This window comes from Nothoprocta perdicaria, unplaced genomic scaffold, assembly GCF_003342845.1.
Source record: "Nothoprocta perdicaria isolate Ctin4 unplaced genomic scaffold, notPer1 scaffold_271, whole genome shotgun sequence".
Taxonomy (NCBI): Eukaryota; Metazoa; Chordata; class Aves; order Tinamiformes; family Tinamidae; genus Nothoprocta; species Nothoprocta perdicaria.
Window position 1 is genome coordinate 274,206 of NW_020455501.1, and position 15,801 is coordinate 290,006.

The 15,801-nt window shown below is 37.4% G+C and overlaps 1 protein-coding gene across 3 annotated transcripts in view; it reads right to left on the reverse strand.

The window, feature by feature from the left end:
* Positions 1 to 15,801, reverse strand: part of UVRAG (UV radiation resistance associated) — an 83,647-nt gene that overhangs the window by 12,569 nt on the left and 55,277 nt on the right. For all 3 annotated transcript variants that reach the window (XR_003249677.1, XR_003249678.1, XM_026040959.1), the window contains exons 13-14: positions 15,313 to 15,391; positions 1,162 to 1,253 (exon numbers count right to left, since the gene is read on the reverse strand). Coding sequence is in view for 1 of the 3 variants with exons in the window: in XM_026040959.1 (XP_025896744.1) it covers positions 1,162 to 1,253; positions 15,313 to 15,391 (171 nt within the window). In the remaining 2 variants the exon portion in view is untranslated. The remainder of the gene's footprint in view (positions 1 to 1,161; positions 1,254 to 15,312; positions 15,392 to 15,801) is intronic.

Genomic DNA, 15,801 nt, shown 5'->3' on the forward strand with positions numbered 1-15,801 from the left:
GTGGCAAAGAGAAATCATTTCTCACRTCAGCTGGAGCACTGCGGGAGTCCATGTCCATCAACAGAGCAACCGAGTAACCTGGAACCAAAACTTGCTGAGGGTACCCAACCACCTGCATGATATTTTAAATATCCTGAAGCATCTGGAGTACCTGCATAGAGCCAAATATTGCACAGGGACCACACAAATCCTGTGCAAAGCTGGAGCAGCAACCAGTCCAGGGTTCCTAAAAATGGCACAGGATCTACACTTGGGTGGGTTCATGTACTCCAAAATGAAGAAAGAGCAAAACAATTGCTTAACATAAGAGGATGGGTGAATGTGCATAACTAAGACCATATATAAAGAAAATGAAGCTTCTAATACCTGCAGAAATACACTCRTTAATGCATAGCCTTCACTTTTACTAAAACTAATCCCAGTGTGTTTAAGGAAAGAATTGATCAAGCATCATGTTTAAACAGCTTCTGTAAAAGAGCAGCACTAACCTTAATCTTTAAATTCAGAAACCAGTCTAATTTGACTTTCTACAGGCAGTGGCGAGGGATTTCTGCATCCACCACAGTCAATCAGAGCAAGAACAACCAAAATCCCCCTTGCAGGCGACTAGGACTTTGACATGATAGTTAACAGAGTTTCCCATTTAGCAACTACACTCAGCATGCAACTGTACGCATTAGCGGCCAATCTATTCAGCACGAATTGCATTAAGCATAGTTTAGATTCCCATGCAGCTCACTTCAATTACACTGTAAGGCACAGCCTAATCTGAGTCCTGTTCTATGAGGGTCTTGATGTCCTCCTACCCACCCAGGCTATAACAATACAAAAGGTGCTAGAAGCCCTTAAGATCCCTCCCTAAGAGGATTATTAATTCATCTTAAGAGTTTTAAATCAGTCCTTCCCTCCCATTTCTCTTCCAGTAGTATTCTGGGCACACCACATGGAAGATGCACTTACAAAAACAGAAGAAAACAGCAGAAACACCTCATGGACATCTTAGATGGCCGGATTTTTCAGAAAACAATCTGCACCAAACTTCCTTAACTCTTCTGAAAAGATGTTTGTTTGGGAAAATCTTTATAATTTAGTTTTGTTTTCAAGCAGCCATTTCCTTTGACCCCTTAACTACCTTTTAAGGAGACCATAGAATATACTTACCATCTAACCATTAGCCCAAGCTCCATGAAGTGTTTCAGGTTGGGAAGAGTTTGCCTTAGGTCTGGAGTACTCAGTCCATGCTGATATCTAAGCTACAAGGACAGAAAAAAAAAAATTAGCAAGGCCTTCCAAGTCCCAGATTCCAGTGATTATGATTAGTTAATTTACTAGCTTTTCAAAGAAAGTGCAGGATTATCAAGCAATTCTGAGAGATCTATTACCTTAAAGGAAGTGTTCTATTTAATAATCCTATGACTTCATACTAGGAAAATCCACCCAAGAACAGGGATAAAAAAAGAGAGTCAATTCAACTGTTAAACTTTTTAACATTTTTCCCCCATTTCCYATCTGTAATAGGAGAGGAGCCTCACAGCTTAACAAAAAAAGGTAGCTATTAAGCAAGCAGACCCAACTTCAACTTTGCCAATTCTGAAAGTTTATTTGTGCGTTAGTGTCATCTGTCATCCAAAATGTATCAATATAACACTGAAATCATCATAGGAACATCAACTAGCTGAAACAGCGTCACACAGCTGAGCCAAGTCTGTGTTCTCATAACAGCTTATATCAACATTTAAGCTGATGGCTGTTCACTTAATTAAACCCAGCACTCAAATATAAGGCAACGCAGCAAAAATAAAAACGTTTTTGACGTGGATTTATTGTTACTCAAGTAGTAATTCCTAGGAGGAGGGGGGCAGAAAGAAATTAAAAGGTTCCATACACAGACTCCATGGGAATGCAACACACTTCAATCCTCATGTTATCAAATGAAGTACATGTGATACCTGTCAGTGTCACTGCTGCTAATTAAAATTACTTCTTTGCAAAGTCCTTAAATTAAAAAAAAAAAAAACTCTTAAGAAATAGGAGCATAGAGGAAAAAAACTTGTTTGAAGGCCAAGCTTCAAGAAAATTTTGCAGTGGAATTTATCACTCCTGCAGTCACTACAGAAAATATTCCTGAATTCCAGACTTTAAAGGATGCTATTGGAATGAAGCAGTACCAAACTGCTAYACAGCTGTCAACAGATGTTACATGCAAACCCTCAGTCACAGCTGGCCCAAGATACATTTACATGGACAACAAATTTGACACTGATATAAGTAGGTGTTGAAGCACAAGGAACAGTCCTCTTTGAATTTAAATGTTCTTYGAGCTGCACACCTGTTTCTGTAATTTACAGGAGTTGGGTGCAAATAAGAGATTCACATTGAACCAGGAATTCACCTGAATTTTCCTAAATGATGGGCTAACCTTTTTCCTTCCCACTGCCCCAAAATATCTTGAAATCAAGAACTATTTCTGTGCTTGTCTTTCTTTAGAAAGAAAGATCACTTGGGAAGAAAATCATCCTCAGCACTGAATTGTACAACAGGAGGCTATTTATTACATAGTTTATTATTTCCATATGGACACAACCAAGTCATCTGGTGGACTTGGTTTCATATTTTCTGCCACAACGACAGAGCCTGGATTAAGACAACGATAGGATATAAATTACTAAACGATCACCACATTCTCCTGATGAGATTACAGTAGATTGGGTTAACTAGAAAACTGGCCTGAGGTAAAAGAAAAAAAAAATAAATTGAGAGATATTACATTTGTTTTTCTACACTAATCAAATGTTTATAAAATACCATTTTTTATTAGTCATCCTTAAATTCTAAGGTTTCCTACCATAAAGAGGACTGGATTAAGGGATCTCTGTTTCAAATGGTCAAGATCAGATGAATGCACGAGACAATTGTATCAAACACAAACAAAAGTTTCTGAAAAAAAAAATCTATTTCTACTTTGTAACTGGTTAAAAGCCAAAGCAATATTGCCTTAAGTGCTCATATTAACACAAGATGAGAATTAAAAGGAGCTCAAAGATACAGCCTAGCATTATGGAAGAAAAAAGACAAAAAGGAAAGCAATGAAATATCAAATGTGGGCAGGAAAACAAGAACAGGAAGAGGTTCTGCATGCCCTTTTGATTCCCTTTAAAAAAATCAAGATCAAATTTCAATTGTTGCTACTCAGTATCACCCACCTCCACCTGCCTCCCACTAAGTTTCCAAAGGGACTGAGAATCATTTGCAAAGTGCACATTGTTTGAAGATTAGATTGTGRCTTCAGGGCATTAGGGACCTGGCCATGCTGGTTGCCCAAAGCAAAACTGCTTGTTTAACTGTGGTGAGCAAGTGCCCATGTTTTGTGTCCAAATTTATGTATCCTCAATGGATCAGAGACACAAGGATTTCRAGTCATGGATGATGTTCGGGTGTAAGAAGTGTTAACTGCTATTCCCTTACCAGTATTTACCTTCTATATTGAGCTTTGATTTCYCATTGCCTTATAAAATACTGCCTGATCAAACAAAAATATAGTTAACCTGAGAAATCAGTGACCTAAGGTCATTAGACACTTTAGAAAGGAGCTTRAATCTGCTCTAATACTATTAGCAACACACAGTAACGTGTTATTAGGGGATAACACCAAGGATTTAAATGCTGCAAAGATATTAACTGTGAAAAATCAGACAGTATGTGCAGCTGTCAGCAACCATCTAGAGAAACTGCTTTTGTAAAACAGGAATTTTTGATTTTCCCGAAGAATTTCAAGAAGCATCTCTCCAAACAAAYATCGAGACATTGGAGACGGACCCAGAATAATCCTGGCATTAAGACAGATCTATCAAACTGAAACATGTTTTATATTATGCTTCCTATTTATTCCAAGATGATGAATAGCCACGAACCTTGAAGGGAGCGAAGTTTAAAGCAATGACTTAGAGAAGGTGGATTTATTCTAACATACAACTTTTCYGATATAAAGGTTGACTCAATTTCATTTAATAAAATTATTCCAATTAACAACTGCAGTATAGGTGAGGCCTGACAAACGTGGCCATATTTATTTAAATTTAACTCCCGGGGAAAACCATTTGCTTGTTCCAGCTTCTATCTAACGTTCCTTCCATATGACTTCTACTGGAACAAGAGGCTCTCAACAGTGAGTCCCCTYCGTGCTAACTCACCTTGAACATCTCTAAATTATTACAGGTATCCAAGCAATTTAAAAGTAATTTATGTTGTCAGAGATATACACTTAATTAACATGACTATAATTAATGTAATTAAACAAAATTTTAATAWTCTTTCTAGCAATTTCTGGGAAGATAAAACATTCACTCACCAGATTGTTAACAAACAGGATTGCGAATTTRAAATACACACTTGCATGGTTCCAGTTACCCTTATAAAGCCCATAAGATACATACTAGAAGTCAAGTTTTTCAATTAAGTTAAAAAGCAGAAAAACAACAACAAATCTTTATTGCTGTCTTATTTCTGTGTAATAGCAGATTGTCTCTCAGATCCAAATTCAGGGTTATGTCATTAATGATGCTGGGGCTCTTGAGAAAAATAATGATACCCTGAGTTCAAGTACAAAGAAAAATAACTCCTTCCTATTCCTATTATCTCCCTTAACAGTATTTAATGAGTAATAGAACATAACTATTTACCTCCAGCCAGAAACCACAGAGCACCTGGATTACTATATCCTTTACTGGCATCTCAGAATGACTCCAATTTTGAAATCTGTTCATTATTTACCCTATTTTGTATCCCAAACTATACTCATCACGTTCAATGATATATAGGAGCAGGCTTAAAACTGAGAATGTTAAAGTCCAAAACACCAGACACTGCAGTAGTGACTGTGCTTAATATCAGAGTTTCTGCCAAAGCTTACAGCATTTTTGTTTCTTTTAGCCTCCAATTATGATATTTCAGACAACTGTTGTATCAGCTTGGGAGACAATCATACCAGCCCAAGAGATGTGCACCATGCACACTCACAGATTGTTAGGGCTGATAAGAACCATTTTGAATTTTTAGTTAAACAAAATGTTTTTGTTTTCTTCCCTTCCTTGATAGCATCAATTTCAGAGGACAATTGCTCCACAAGTGTGAAAACACCAGAACAAAAATAGAAGCAAAAGTGTTCTCTTAATCATGCCTACTGCGCTAGGTAGAAGTTAAGCATTTTTAATAAAGTTGTCAGAGAATGTCAAATGCTGGGACTCAAATCCAGAACGTGAGTTCTAATGAAATGACACAGTTAATTGTTTTACAAGATCCTGGATGACTTTTCAGAGTATGGAGGAACACTGGCTGGGATTCAGATGACTAAGCACTGCAGTAATGAAAATGAAGTGCTGTTATAATGCCTGTTGCTATATAAACAACCATGGGGGAGACCACCAAAATACCACCTGCTGCTATATTCACAGTTCTGTGTGTTTATACCTTTTGGGAGAAATTATAAAATTTGAGATTTTTCACACTCTAACATGTTTGTCACTTAAGTTATTGAGACTGCTCTAGCTTTGAACTAGAAGGGTTTGCTGAAAAACCCTTACACACACACACACACTAAGAGCTCTGTATCAGTGCTTCAAGTAGCATAACCTATTAAATCAGTGCTTCAAGTAGCCAAACCTATTAAATATGAAAAAAAGAAAGTGAATTTTAAAGACTATTACAATSTAATCAGCTTGCAAGCAAATGTAGCCTTCTTAAGGCTCTTGGGAAGTAGCAGMGAAAAGTCATACAAGAAGCATATAGGAAAACAGGAAGATAAAAAAATCAAGAACTCTTCAACCTTGTTTTCAGAAGGGATAAAGGAGACTACAACAGTAAAGACAGGGCTCACGCAAGCACGAGGAAGCCTTMCAATACACAGCTATTTTTACAGAAATGTTGCTTTCTATCACTATATGCCAAGACCTGCTTCCCTCTCCCAAGTCATGTCAATGATGTTCAGAGGTCCACCCTGAAAAGCAGATGTTTATTTGGCAGTTCTTAAAAGAGTAGTGAATTGAGAAGAAAAACAAGTTATATCAACAACACTGAAGACCCATGTCCTTCACTAATCCATAGAGCACGAGCATTAAAACTCCTCAAGCTGAGCCAGTGGGCTTAAATAAACAAAGAAAGCCCTCAAAACTGCTCATTAAAATCATCTTAAAAGACTCCCATCACCATTTTGATTTAACAACAAATAAGGCACACAAACAAAAATCAAAGCAGTAATGGGAGATAACCACCAAATTTAACACTGTATCTTCAAAGACTGCTTATATTCAGCTTGTTTTATCAAACATGCTTAGTCTAACACTATCTTTCACAGGCTGATTCCGCCCCATAACCATGTGTTTGAGGGACAAGCTGCTGGAAATGAAATAATCACTTCTCTTACTTTGATGTGTAAGAGTGATACCTAACAGTCAAAAAAGTCACTGGTCCAAAGCACTTAATGCTATAACAAAATGATGTTCTTCTCTGCTATGGCTAAGTGTCTGCACACGTTAGGTTGGCATTAAACCAGTTCTCAAACAGCATCACATTCATATGATAAGTTATCACCACTGATTCTTGCTCTCCCATAGACTACTTGTCTCCTTACCTATCTCTTGCCTTTCAGATGGAGATGATCTAAAATCCCAGAGGGTGAGAGGAAATTCAAGTGTGGAGTTCGCAGTATAGAAGTGATTCAGTGGTGAGGAGAGCAAATACATTCACTACTAACAACATATCTAATTCTTTCTCTGATCTGCCCTGGATTCATTTTAAGCTCCATCTTRCGCCCCAAAATACAAAGAACATCATTCAAATAGAGCAGCAACAATGGGCAACGCTCAGCAGATTKTAATACTCTGTCAAGCACTTTTGAAATAGTTTTCCTGTCRTTTTTTTAAAATTGAAGTTTKATAACAGGCAATATTTAATCACATATTCTAGTTTCACAGTAACAACATTTACTAGAGACAGACCACAATAAAACATGGTTACAGGAAACAGAAGTATGTGTTTCAGTGCATGCAGAAAACACTGTAGGATAAACATCTAGGTGAGCCAAAAGCTGGGTTTTTTTCCCTTCCAGGCCTCTTGCTCATATTAGTGAATACTTTCCTGAGAGTAAACACAATATCCCTCTGGAGAGGCCAAAAACATTTSCTTTCACGGTTCAGGTCTGGTCTCCCAGTAAGGATAGGGAAAACCAGTGTGAAAAACAGACTGGGGGAAWGGAGCCACTTCAGTAAACTATTCCAGTAAAAGCCTGTGGTTAGCGGACCCTGTTATAACAACAACATATACAGGTCCCCTCGCCCATAAAGGTGCCTTCTCATAAATCATGATTGTTTTACAAAAATGCATTTAAAAAAGTAATTTAGAAGATACAGCAGTCAGTGGCCTCAGAAAAGCGCTCTCCCTCCTTTCCCCGGCCCTGTGAAGCTCTCAAATAACTGAAATCATGTTTATTGTTAGGCTCTAGTCTTCCTGCATTATAGCTGGATGAGCTATATGGTATAACCTTTCCAGGATGCAGGTCAAAACTCCTTAAAACTCACAAAATAAAAAACACAAAGTGATGTCTATTGGATTATGAGACACAGGCACCAGCGCTTCCTATGACCTCATCTATCCTGACCTTTTGCATTAAAAAAAATAATTATTACATCAGGCACAGAACAAAAGATCAGACATGCAGAAGCCAAAAGGAGAAAGACAAGTCGCATTTTATATTTAAATCTTTTTAAAAATAGCTTTATGTGTTTAGCACTTAAGCAATACTAGGGAAGTCTAATTTGAATGTTAATTCAAAGTAAAAAAAAAAATCAAAACAAACCAGGCAACAGATGATACTCATTTGCCTTAAAGTCTTGCAAGAAAAGAATTGCAGCAAAAGACTAGAGCTCTAGCTAATTAATATTAGTATTTTAGCTATTAGTTCTTTTAGGTTATGCAGGGAAAACACTTGTTTCAGAGAGCAATACAGTTTTGCCAAAAGTGGTAAAGTAGAGCTTTAAATAAAAACCTATTAAGCAGTGACCTTCCTGAAGATGATTAGCAGCTATGTCAGCTTGAGAAATACTTTCATAAATTATGAGTATTTCTCATATATAAATTATGAATAAGGCCAGAAAAAGGGTCACATTTCGTTAAGTATTTTCAGTCTCTTAAAAACTTTATTGCTTTCAAGCTTTGGGTTTCTAAGTATTTTGAGAAAAAGTCAATCAGCCAATACGTATCAGAAACTTATATTCCTTCTGCTGGAAAACAGCTTGCTCTAAACTTCATGCACAGGATATAAAAAGTCTGGAAGATATTTATGGCTAAGTAGCTGTCATATTCCAAGCTTTTAAAATAGGCCTTGTGCCCTRTTTTACTGAATTATACAAAGAGAATTAGCAGGCAGACCTTGTTGAACTGAGCTCACTGAAATGATAAAATGGTGGGTTTTTACACATTTTAATAATTTTAAATATTTTTAAATATTTTTAATATTTTTTCCATGAAAAGACAGCAACATAGCAGAAAACACATGGAAAAAGACAAGAAAACAAGTGAGGTCCATTCCCTTTTCAGATGCTAACAAATTGCAGTATCCCAGACCTCCTGCTTTGTCTCCAGGGTTTAAGTCACTAGTCACAAAAAAGTCACAAAAAAAACAAAAATAAAAATTAAAAATCACATGCTGAATATTTTTCCTATAAAATAAGCCACAGTTTGATAAGAGATTTCCCGCCTTCCTTTCTCTTTCATTTTTTAAAAAAGCAGTGTTTATATGAACTACAAAGCAGCTTAAKTTGGCAAACAGTAAGTGTGCACGTCAGCTTCAATGCATCAGGAATCCATTTTCCCTTTGATTCCTGAAACTTGGTTCCATTTTAAACACGCACTACTTCTTCAAAACGACTGAACAAGCTGTAGAGTTAATGTGTGGAGACAGTGACAACTCTATAATATACAGAAGTGACCTAAGATGCTAAGTGTGCAAAGGGGCTCCCAAAATTAATTTGGCAAAATGGCTTTAGGACATTTCTGGAGGCTTTTTGGAGGGTCAGCCACTYGCAAAGAAACAGGCAAGTCTCTTTGGTATTTGATACTCATTTCAAGGGCAGTCTCTTCCCATCAGCATTCAAATAAGCCCTTGGCACTTTYGCAAGACAAGGACCCAGCTCTGGCTTCAACCTGTGCTTTTTAAGAGCTCTTTTTCCTGCACAGTTCAATTGGCCACAAACTCGGCCTTGTCAAAGATCTAACGTGCAAGTCAAAGTATCCTGTGCTCCAAAGACCACAAGCACTGCACCTACAGACACCCACAGGACTCAAAGATGCTTCTACTCAGCAGTGCTTATTACCAAAGGCAATTTCTATACCTACCATTTCTGCTGTTTCCCATAGAAAAGTTTAATAGTTGAAAATGAAGCTGATTTGCTCACATGTTAGATGATAGAGCCACAAAATGGACATCTTGCTCCATTTCACGCTTAAGAAAATTTCAGTCCGTTTTTTTCACTCTTGGCACTAGCACAAACCYTAAACATTCAATTCCTATTTCAAGGCGCTATCACAGAGATACCAGTCTCACAGCAACTAATATTAAGAAGTATTTTCCCCTTTTTTCCCATGTTTCTTTTAATATTAGATGTCTCATACATCAACAGCTAAAACACCACCATTCCCAAGACATCAACGCTCTAAGGACCCATCCAGCATCTCTACCAGCTTATTAAGCACATAGATGTTGTCTGCCACCACGTGGACACAGCAACTGCAGACACATGAAAGGATGGTTGGACACAAAGTTGACTCCTTGCATCTTTATTGCACTGATGTGAAAATAAACATCCTTTGGAGATGAACAGCAGATTGTTCGTGTGGTTTTTTTTGGTCAAATGAGGTCCAGCTGTTCCTAATGACTGACAGATGAAGGCAGAACCCTTCTTTGGCCAGGGCTGAGCAAACCACGCCACTAGGAATAGGAATAATCAAACTAACATCACTCAATAGCTGTCAGGCAAACCTGGATCAGAAGGCAAGGCTCATGTTGTGAAGCAAATGTGACCACGTATTTAACATGACCAGTAGAAAAGCCTTAACAGATGCAGAGGAACAAGTCACTAGAGAGACTTTACTAAACAYAGAGATGTCTGAGAAGATTCACTGTCATTAACTGCACTCTCTCTGATCAACATGAACCATTACCTGGGGTAAGACATGACACATCCCTCAGTTAACTTCCTTAGGGAATCAAAGGGTTGGAGAACAGTTCAAGTTCATTTGAGCTTCAGAAGTTGCTTTTCAATATCTGGTAGCTGAAAGCAAGGCTAGGAAATCACATCCACTAAGGCCATGAGGAGGTAGCCTTGACAAGAGCATCTAAGTGAAGTTACAGTTAATATCATCTCCTCATACCTAATGACATAGCTGAAGTTGGGGCCAAGCAATCAAGGTTAAGAGCCCAGAAAAGATGCTGAGAGCAACTGAAGCAGTAGAGCTTCTCTTTTTACTGATATGGGATTCAAAATTGAAAGACACTGAGCTTTCCTCAGATATGTTCCTCCTAAGGCAGCACAGACATCCTACCTAAGCAACAGCTGAGGGAATATGCCACCTTCAAGACATACGAGAACCTTCAAACAGAACAAATAGAAGAACCAGGGGAAAGAAAATACTACTGATCAAAGACACAAGAGCTCAGCTCATCAGGGAACATGTCCTTGGTTCATCTGAGCTCTGCATTAAATATACTCAGAGCAACAGGATACTCAGAGCAACAGGAACATTCTCCTACAAATTTCTCAAAAACACTAGAAACACATTTGATTTTACACACGGAAAAAAGAAAGCAACAATTCAGCAGGTTCCTCAAATCTGTCTGCTATAAAGGGAGATTTCTAAAGGCGACCTAAGCTCCTCTACTGCAAGCATTAACATAGGAGCTCAGGTCATTTCCTGCTAAATCCTCACCTTCCTCATACTCCACACACACACACACACACACACACACACACACACACACCCCAATAACTCAGCAGCTAGAGAGCTGATAGGGTCAGCTACCTGTTGATTGATCTCCCAATACCTGATATTTACGAGAACTTAGTCACTTATTTCCATTTTTAGCAACTCTATTCCAGTTCACCATCTACAATGCTCTGGAACGACAGCAATTTTTTTGTTCTTGTCACTGCTGCTATTAGACATAAGTCAATAATTTCTCTTCAAAAATATCACACTTGTGTTCATTACAATCAGAGCCAAAATCTTAACTGGAAATTTATGGTCAAAGCTAACATTTTCTAACAAAAATGACTCTGAACTTAGTCAGGACTTTGATTCTACAAATAGAAAATATGAGGCTTGAAACAATTTGTGCTCACATACAGATGGAAGTTATTATGAACTCTCAGAATTAACACACATTGTTTTGACTCTGGAATGTAACAGCAAAGCAAGTTTCTCCAAATAAATGCTCTACGAAGCTAGCACTGAACTGCTTCTAATCCCAAACAAATTCTCCAGAGTGTGAGATGTGGTTTTTGTTGTTGTTGTCCCGCTGTTTTACTAAGAAGTTCCATTTTATCTCTAAAGGAGTTTTCACTTCAGTGATTCTACTTAATATGAACCTGGTCTCACTTCTTCCCYGCTTACACTCTTATGTCTCTCCTTGCTCTTCAAAACTCCATGGGGAGGGAAGGTGTCGGGAAATCGATAAAACCCTCTGTGAAACTGGAAACTTGTAGGAATCCTCTCACAAACTTATTTAAGTTGATGCAGGTCTTCCTGGGCTTCTTGGCTTCTCACCCTCTCTGATCACAAGAGTCTCATGAAGGATTCAGGTAGCACAACAGAGACTCCACTTCCTCCTCTAACAGTATATTTAGTGGCCCCCAGATTACAAGGTTCCTCCTAGATGCTCTCCAGTCTTTGCAAAGCAACCTGAGCAAATTAATCAACCAAGTCATATAAATTCCTGACAAAACAGTCAGTTTGTAGGACTGGTTGCATGAAGCAAGGCTGCACCTCTGAGCCTTAAAAGGATTCCCTCAGAGGCTGAAGTTCTACAGATAGGGAGGAGGCAGTAGCTCATTCTCCACTCAAACTTCATCTTTTCAATTATACATTTTTTTTATTATTATTATTATTTTTATTTTACACCCACATGAACTAAACTTACCATAAAAGCTTTTCCTCAGAGCAGTCTTAAATTCTTCTAAAAGCTACTTAAATTCAATAGTTCCAGCCTCCAAAAAAGCATTCAAATAGTCTCAGCTTTTTAATCAAGTGAGTTCCTGCAGACAAAATTTCTAGCACTGTGATGTACTTCTGCATGTTATCTACCCACTCTGCTAAGTTTTTCACAATGCTTTCATCATGGAATTTCCTCACGGCAGACCTATAAAAAGCTGTAATATTTGACCAGGAATATCAAAGCAAAGGTGTCTACAACAATTTATATGGACTTCAGTAACACTTTCATGATTAAGTAGTAGAAGACCCAAAAAATCTGATTTACTTTTTATTATGTTTTTATATTCAACAGCATACATTCTCAAGCAGTAACATACAAACCACTGGTGTTGCAGTAACCCACTTTAAATAGACGTTAGCTAGCATCAGTGACCCTTTGCAAATTTGGCTTGGAAATCCTTTTCTAAACCAAATACATAGTTAATTTAAGCCTTCAATTACTTTCCTGATTTTAAACATATGCCAACAATTCTAGGAACCAACTGCAAGGACTTGGAAGGGAACATGGCTGAAAAAACATGATTTGAACAGTTCATAGTATTTTGGAAACAGGACAAGAACAGAATCAGMGCAGCAGATTTCAATAGGTCTAACCACTGTAACATCCCAAAGACAAGTCAAAGAATAAAAACAAGTGATAGTTCCTATAAAACAATTGCCACACACAAGTGCCAACAAACCCAAACTACAAGAAATGAAAAGTTAGTAATTCCAATCAAAAAAGAAGCACAGAACACTTGCATCATATTACTGAAGGAGCAATTGCAAAAGTCATAGGACCGAAAATATGAAAGGCTGGAATGTCAGCATTCATTTAATGCTAAAAGCAAAAGCTATCAAATCATCCAAAGGAAAGTGTTTAATCCCTTTTTTGCACTAGTCCTCTCAAAAGTGTGAGCAGCTGGCTACCATTATCAATACTAGCAACAGAGAGTCACAGTTTAGGTTATATTAACAGCTTAGTTAAGTGAATTTTGAAGACTGGCAGTGATTCTGTCACTTTATTAACTTAATCCTATGATATTTCAGCCTGCAATTTCAGAACTATTGGAGGTTATCTTCCAAAACACACTGTGCACAGGCAAAATATCTTTTCAGGCAAAAAAARCCTGAAGAAAGGTAAATGCAATCCAAACTTTAAACAAATAAGCTAAGTGAAAAAGATCCAGAAGTTCTACTTTAGTTGTGACACAGAAGATGGAGAAAAACAAGGAGAAGAGGGAGAGAGAACTGGGAAGAAGGGATCAAACTGAAAAACTAGAAATTAAGTACATATAAAAATACCACCAAAATGCGATGACACTCATATTAAAACATAAATTGTCAAAACAATCTTATTCTGAGCTGAGATGAACTTAAAGAAATCTTCTGACACTTTATGGCACGAAATGCTCACAAGCAGGCTGAAAAAAATGAGATACTTAAGTATTCCAGAGAATGACTGCAAAGCTACTAAGTGCTCTCTTGGTGTAGTTGACCAGTGGCTTACTGCCAAAAATCAAAGCGTTAATAATTAACTGGGGCTCCACTTGGGTCTATGATTTATTCAAAAGCATCCCCTTTTTTTCTTCCGAGTTCTCACTCCAACTTTAAGATTCATTTTCTGAATTCAGAGGTACAATTAAGAATATAAAAGGTATCATTTTAAGGACATTTTCAAGGTATAACATATAAAACATGAACTTAAAAAGTGTTTAAAAATAGAATGGGCTATTTTGTTGCTGCACAGAAGAGGCTTGAGGATTTGCAGATTGCGGTGAATCACATGAACATTGTTTGACTATACAAATCTATTGGGACATATGAATTGAGGTAAAGAGCAAGGGCCATGAGGAACTTCTTATCCCACTTTGAAGACAACTGAGCTGAACACTATCCAGTTTTGGACACTGCACTTCAAGAAAAGYGTGGGTCAGATGGAGAACAGGCAAGCAACAAGAATGCTCAGAAATTAAGAAACATGACCCATGAAATAACACTTAAAATTAGAGATACAGAATGGGTAAGGTTGGAAGGGACCTCTAGAGATCACCTAGTCCAACCCCGCCCTGCTCAAGTAGGGACACCTAGGGCATAACTTCCAATGTATAGAAGTTTATTCATTTCATCCTCTTTGCAAGTTACTGGAATATGTAATTCTTTGGTTAAAAGAGAAGCAAGAACAGCCAAGCACTTGCAGAGAGTACTTGGATCATAGGCTTTCCCTTCCAGGAAGGTAAACAAGCATCTGTCAGGAATGGCCTAAGGGCAGGAACATTGGTGTAGATGACCTCTCAAATTCCATTACAAATCAGTTTTTAAACATTAGCTGAATACCATATACAAACTCATTAGCAGCACGTATCAGCACAGCCTCAAGTCAAAATTTTAGATTCCTAAAAGATTTTAGATTCCTAAATTCTTTTAAACTTTAAACTCCTAAAAAACTAAGAAAAATTCCTCTTATATTTGCCAGAGTTGAAGATGACTTAAGAAAAGCAGAGGCAGGAAGTTGGAGTGATTAGAACAGTTTAACAGTTTTTTTGGGGTTTTTTTTGTTTGTTTTTTGTTTTTTTTGGTTCCCCCCCCCCCCAAGTCATATATCTGCAAGACCTGGGAAAAACTGGGAAAAACGCAACTAGAAAATCTTATTCAAGTATAGGAACAGAAAGTCAGAATAACAATATAGTAAAATTAAAGACAGGGCAATGAGAATGAGATAAATGGATCACAGAAACACAGAACAACAAAAATACTAGGATACATTTACAACTTTCAAAACAGTGCAAATCCTTTTCAAATTATAAATGTTTTGAATTCAAATTGAATTTGAATGCTTTGAAGATTCATGGTTAGCTGGAAGTCCTTCTCTAAGTGCCACAGGAGATAAGCACAAAGCTGTAAGGTAAGCAAAGCCAGTAGGAAGAAGAACACCCCCAAGAGTTCACAGATGTTCTCCACAGAGAACAGCACTGTTGCTGAAACAGAAAACTCAGAGATGCATATTCATGCCACACTGACATGAAGCAGATGGTAAATAWTGCAATAAAAAAAATCTCAAGATGTACCAACCTGTGCTATATTTTTGTTGAGAAGATATACTCCATATTCAAACTGAAGCTTCTCTCCTCCTTTTGGATATAAAGGGAATCTGATGAGGGAGGAAAAAGAAAATGTATTTAAGATAAAGTTATTCAAATACATAAATAAATGTCAAAGAGCCACACATCCTTTCTGAAAAGGCAACAATTTAAAGAACTCTTCAAAAAAACCAAACCCACTCAAAATGCTTGCCTCCCTCYAACTTTTCCCAAAAGCCTCCCTCCAGCAAGATATCCTCAAGAACCCTCAGCTGCTCCAAAGTACTATTTCAGGTTTTAAAAAGATGCTTTGCTTCATTTATCTCACTAAARGAAGCACATTTTAAAGCATGAAACATAACATCAGACCCCACTATATCTTTGTATTCAGGTTTTTACATTGGTTAGCTCACTTCCAAATGTAGTTAGTAAGAAAAAGCATCTTTTTTTTTTTCCCCTTTTTTATTGAACTGTTATTTTG